At 37.0% G+C, this 6,000-nt stretch overlaps 1 protein-coding gene across 4 annotated transcripts in view; it reads right to left on the bottom strand.

Moving 5' to 3' along the window:
• Window positions 1-650: 650 nt before the first annotated feature.
• Window positions 651-6,000, bottom strand: part of STRN3 (striatin 3) — a 60,722-nt gene continuing 55,372 nt past the window's right edge. For all 4 annotated transcript variants that reach the window (XM_054970668.1, XM_054970671.1, XM_054970672.1 and 1 more), the window contains 5 exons: window positions 5,619-5,786; window positions 4,785-4,925; window positions 3,406-3,513; window positions 2,562-2,648; window positions 651-2,466 (listed from right to left, as the gene is read on the bottom strand). In XM_054970668.1, the coding sequence (XP_054826643.1) occupies window positions 2,297-2,466; window positions 2,562-2,648; window positions 3,406-3,513; window positions 4,785-4,925; window positions 5,619-5,786 (674 nt within the window). In that variant the 3' untranslated portion in view covers window positions 651-2,296. The remainder of the gene's footprint in view (window positions 2,467-2,561; window positions 2,649-3,405; window positions 3,514-4,784; window positions 4,926-5,618; window positions 5,787-6,000) is intronic.

Here is a 6,000-nt window from a genome sequence, read left to right as displayed (position 1 = left end):
GATATCACCGTTATCTAAGATTCTAGCCTGTCATGAATTTTTATCTATTTATATTCTTCTTTTCTCTCCATTGGAGCCCAAAATGGCTAACAATAAAGAGAAAAAATACAACAGAAGCAAAGAGGGGAAAAGGGGAAGGCTTCTGAGCACAAAGCTGTTATTCCACCTCTGCTAGTTGATTTTCTGCCCAGCTCTAAGGCTTCAGCCCTCAGACTAATAACACCTGAAGGCCAAGAGCCCTGTGCCGCTCACCCTTCGGCTCATGCCTCTGAGCATGCTCAGGCCTTAAATACCTGTGTGCAGAGAGTGGAACAAACTCAGCAAGATGTTATTTGCCTGCCATTAACTCGCAGGATCTCTCCCTTCTCCCAACCAGGCAAATTTGTACCTAAGTGTGTAATTTGTTTTATGTATCTTTAAATTATTTTATTAGGTGCAGTGGGAAAACATAAAATAAACATTTTATACAAAATAGTGCCTAAAACTGGTCATTCGATCAGTTTTAAGATCACCAAAACTTCCTTTCCCCCCTACAAAAATAGCCTGACCGTACTCTTTTAAAAAGTTTTGGAGAACACAGGACCAGGAAAAGTTTTCTTGAAACATCTTATAGAGTAGTACTGTCAGAAATTGTTAACATATATTACAAGTAATTAAAAGCAACACCATTTATTTAAAATGTGCAGCAATATGAATATTTTTTAGAAACAGATTTGTTAATATATAAAATTTCATTTCCCTAGTTACTTGGCAAATAAAATGACATCAAAAAATTTGCAACACAAAATATAGCGAACAGTAATATACAGGTACACCATTTAGTATTTATTATATGCATTTTATATACATTATTTTTAAACAGCTGTACTTTTGCTATGTTGTACAATCTTAAAAATTTGCTGATTCATAGTTTGTAAAACAGAAAACTTACAAAACTCATCAAAACTCGCAAACTGATCAGAAAGATTTTTGTGGAAGACTAGAAAAAATACTTTATTGTCTTAATCATGCAGTTACACAAACAAAATCTTTTAGTTACACCATTAACTGAAGCACATCTGAAAAAATAAATCAAAGCAGGGAATAACTATTCCAAACACAACCAATTTCTGACTCTTGATCAAACTACTTTTGCATTCTATTTGAACCGCAAATAAAAACATTTTCACTCCAAAAGTTCTGAAATGACTTTCTGGAATCAACTTTACTCCAGAGATGTAACTGGAAAAAAGTCTGCCGGTAACTTTTAAAAGTATTTCATGTCCCATTTTTAGTCTATTTTAGACTGTTCAAAGAGTGTCATAATAGATATACAGGGCCCCTTAACACGCTACATAAAAAGGATATAGAGACCAACAAAAAGTGAAATAAATAATAAGCCATTAGCCAGATGGGTAATCCTTGATAAATAATCTTGTAAATACAGTAAGATGTACAAAATATCACATAGTGATAGGATGCCAAGATTAATTTTAAAAGTTTGTTGGGGAGGGCTGAGGGCATTTTAGTTCCTTTGTGTCTCATGTACACTCTTCTTTACAGTCCTCTAGGAAGCCAGTTTATGCAATGATGAATTAGCATCCCAATAAAGGACTTAGCTGAGCGTTGTTAGGCAACAAAGGGAACCGTCTGGTTACAGGCTAGCAGGCCAGCAAGGTATCTGTAGTTTAGGGTACTATAATGCAGAAAAACATTATCCATACAATCTTGAGCACTGTTGTGACAGGCTAAATATATAAAAGACATATAAAAACTAGAATTTTATCCAAATATTTTGTGCAACTAATGCTAAATATTTTAAGTTAATTCCTTTTTTTAAAAAGCAAAATAAACGTTTAAAAGGGGAATCTGTGGCATTTGACTGATAAACATAAGATACTAAGAAATGCAAAGAAAGCTACTCTTGGAGTTCACTTCCCCCCACAAGAGCACCACATTCCTAACCCTAAGGCAGCACACAGAGTCCAAAATAAAAGTCCTTAATAAGATCCGACTCCACGTTCGTTGAAAGACACACCTAGAGAACAGACAAACGCTCAGTTCATATCCAGTCAAAGCTACAAATACTGGTTTGTTCCCCCCCACCCCATACAGTAATTACATTTACATGAATCAGCCCATCGTCATTCACAAGATCGTGATTTCACCAACTGATACCCGCCCCAAGCACACAGTCTTTGCTGAGGCAGATTGCATGTAGTGTCTCATCAGCAACCTTTTTAGTGATGGCAGTGACGCATTCCCTCTTTTTGTCCAGGCAAACCTGCTATATACAATGCAGGCTTGCTTTGTTGGGTCACACAAATACTTTGGCAAGGGCATCGGCTCCTGCACTGGCAATATATGCTTTTGATGGGTGAAAAGCTACATCGTAAATTGATTCATCCAATTTTTTCCTATGGGCTGTTATTTCTTGGACACATGTTTTGCTGTCCAAATTCCATAATCTAATAGAACAGTCATGGCCTGTATGAAATAAAAAACAGGGTGAGGATTTTAGGCATAACAAAAAAAGTATTACAACAAAATCTGAAGGCAACACTGGAGATGGTTTAACTTACTTCCAGACATCAAGTAGATTCCATTAGGGTCCACAGCTAAACTTGTGACTGCGTCCAAGTGAGCTACCATAGAATGGATCATTTTACCTAAGAGCAAGTACAAACAATGCAAGAACTACCAAGTGTTCACAGTTTGAAAAGATAAGAATTCAAAGCAATGTATGGCAGTAATACAATGAGAACTGCTTTTGGAAGTATTCGAAAGATGACAGCATTGTCTTGTCCAAAAAGATGTTCTCAAATCAAAATAAATTAAAAAGAAAAGGGTCAGTAAATGATATGGTTTTTAGATTCCCAATTAGACAATAATTTGGATTTTTGCATCCTATTTTGGGGGGATGCTATGTTAATGTGCTTATCAAGTTGCCATTTTTGGCTGTTTGAAATCACAGTGCTTACAGGTTTTCAAAACAAAAACAAGTAAGAGTGAAAAAATTATTTGTAACATAGACACTGAGGCTGCACATAATGCAGAATAAGAAGAAAGGAAAATGAGTTACTAACTTAGAGCAGTTGACTTCTCCAACTATGGCCTCCAGTCCTCACATCCCAAACCCAAAGCAATTTCAGCAATTTCCTACTACAACTTCATATGTGAAGAGTGCATCAGATGTTACATTTCTGTCTTCAGCTTAATATAGTTTTGTTGGCACTTGTTTATAAATGAGCCCCCTTGCAATCACTTTCTGAAGTTGCTGGTGGAAAAGTAAAGAGAGGAGCAAACCAGGGATAGGGGGGAGGCTTGCATGTCAAGGATGTAAAGTTATGGCAGAGTGGGACAAACAGGAAGGCAAGGGACAGAAACTAATGAAACTTCCAAGGCACTTTATTTTCATTTCCTTACCCGTTTTATTGTCAAAAAACTTGATGTGTCGATCTTCATGAGCTGTTATTGTTACAGGTAGTGTTGGATGGCTTACTACCCTGTTAATATGACTGTTTGATTGTAAACCTGAAAAAGTACACTCAAATATTGGTAACAAATTCCATGGATTAAATTTCACAATGTATAATATTGTAAGTTTTCAAAATCACTTAAGTATAGAACACGTTATTTAATTTGACAACACTGTGCTGGAAATTGTTACTAAAGCTGTGTGTTGGATCTTCTTATGTGTACCAAGAGCTGGATTCATCCTGAACCAAAACACACACTATTATTCTAGCAAAGAAATCTAAGTAAATAAGTTTGTTGATTAATTGCTCTAAATGGCAGGCTGACAGATGCCAATTTTACCTGTATTCGCTTTCCCCTAGCAGTACCTTTCAAATCCCACAAGATGATACCTAGAGTCATGGATTCTGTATGGAAAAAATTCACGTGTGTCTGAGGGGGCTGTGGTGGAGGGAGGGAAAGGGAATAAGGCTAAACTGCCTCCTCTAAATTCCAGAGATTTATAAGAAAAAGAGGGAGCGATGATTTCACTTCATTCTCCTCCTCACTACAGCCCCATTCACTTGCCTTTTTTGTCTATGCAGGTTCCACAGCTCTAACTATTATCTTTCCAAAGGTCAAAAAGAACTGATGGAGGGGAAACTATGTGTGGTACACTGGTGGTTAGTTGAATACAATCTGTTAATTTTATTACAGTTGTAATATTTGGAGTTTCATAGAATATTCAGGGATGAAAAATAATGACAAGCAGGCAGAGAAAGAAGGGCTCAAAAAACTGCCATTTGCAATCCTTTGACTGAGAAGGTTATTTTGAATAGCAGAAGTTCTCCTTGAGTCAAATTCTAAAGGTCCTTAATGGACCATGAGTGAACATGGGAAGAGAAGTGCATTAAGGACATTTACTCTGCAAAATGAATTGCAGTTTTCTTCTTGTTTATCCTCACCATACCTCTTTTAAGTAGCACACTATAATCCGCCAATTTTACAGACAGGGATTCCTCCAGACACTTTCAAGGCCACCCAGAGAGTTCAAAGCTGACTAAGGATTTAAAACTAACTCTCCCAGAGAAAAAAAATATCATTTTCATCAAAAGCATCTTTTGTTAGTTTGGCACTTATCTGGTCCAAAACAACTTAACACTGCGGCAACAGAATCCCCTGTCAGCAGCCATACTGGTCCATTTCAAGCAAGAATATATTTTTGCATAGAGATTTAAATTGGGCAGGGGCATGAAATGAGGATTTGCCGTATACCCGTATTTCAAAACATTTATAAAATCAAATAGCAGCTACAGAGGAACAAGCTATAAATGTCATATTTAACTTACCAGAGTCTGTCTGTGAGGAAAGCATTACCAGTGACTGAGATGTTTCCAAATCATAGATGACAGTGTTGCCAGTACTAAATGATGTCACCATATGAGCAGGATCACAGCCTATAAAGTCAACTGATGTGGGTATTCCATATTCTGGAGCAGAAGAAACAAATTATTTCTATTAAAAGCATTACTGCTTTGTCCCAATTTCTTAAATAGTCTTAACAGTATTTCCACTTTTCATCTGTATAATAATTAAAGAAAACTGATGGATGTCGAAAAATCCAATCAATTGTCCATTTATTTGAAAGCGAATCATATTGTTCCATACTTTCCATATAGCCTCTACCTCTAAACTTTTTATTTCTTAACAGTTAGTAGACTTCTAAAAGGAACAGAAAGCAGCAAGGGTCTAGGAGAGTCTTCTTAAGCCCATGGGTTGGGCCTGTCAAGCAGATCATGCAGGGCCAGGAGACTTTACAGAGCATCATTTTTTGGCTGCCTTTCAGAAGGACCTGCGGTTACTAAACACGTATAGAGAACCAGGGCTCTGCAGGTGCTTCCTGTTTCCACATTTCTTGGTCTACTCCCCATAGTCCTGAGCTTAACATCAGTAAGGCTGTAACCCTGGCTCCCTCTCTTTCTGTCATGTGACTCTGATGCCACACATCGGCAGCTCCTAGGTTTGGAAATGTTGAAGACTACTCATCTAGAGCATTATTGCAAATATCGACTTTGGATTAGCTTCTGGAAAAACTGCTACTTGGTAGCTGATTTTTAATAACATCTATTCTTAATTTCTTCATGTGATCTACAATTTTTTAACATGAAAAATAGATGCCTCACCCCTGTTTCCATTGTAAGTGCAAATGCAGGGCACTTTTTCTGACGGATTCCATAATCTAACAGTGCCATCTGCTGAGCAAGACAGTAAATGATTCTTTATACCACTGTAAGCAAGACCCCAGACAGCATCTGTGTGAGCAATTAATGTGCCAGCTAGAACGTTTGGCTCTGCAGGGGGAAAAAAGCAAGAAAAACTAATCAATCTCAGATGAAAGCTCAAAACTTTATTTAGTGTTGCTAATGTATTCAATCATTTTAGTCAGTAACCCTAATAGCAAAAACCACAGCTGAAGGCTGGAAAGTTCCAAAAGCTTTACAAAGCAAACAATCTCTACAGTCAATAGCTTATTTTGATATGACTGTTGAATAAAAGAGATTACAA

The sequence above is a fragment of the Eublepharis macularius genome, chromosome 2, assembly GCF_028583425.1.
Source record: "Eublepharis macularius isolate TG4126 chromosome 2, MPM_Emac_v1.0, whole genome shotgun sequence".
Taxonomy (NCBI): Eukaryota; Metazoa; Chordata; class Lepidosauria; order Squamata; family Eublepharidae; genus Eublepharis; species Eublepharis macularius.
The sequence above is the reverse complement of the archived record's forward strand: the minus strand, read 5'-3'. Positions and strand labels throughout refer to the sequence as shown.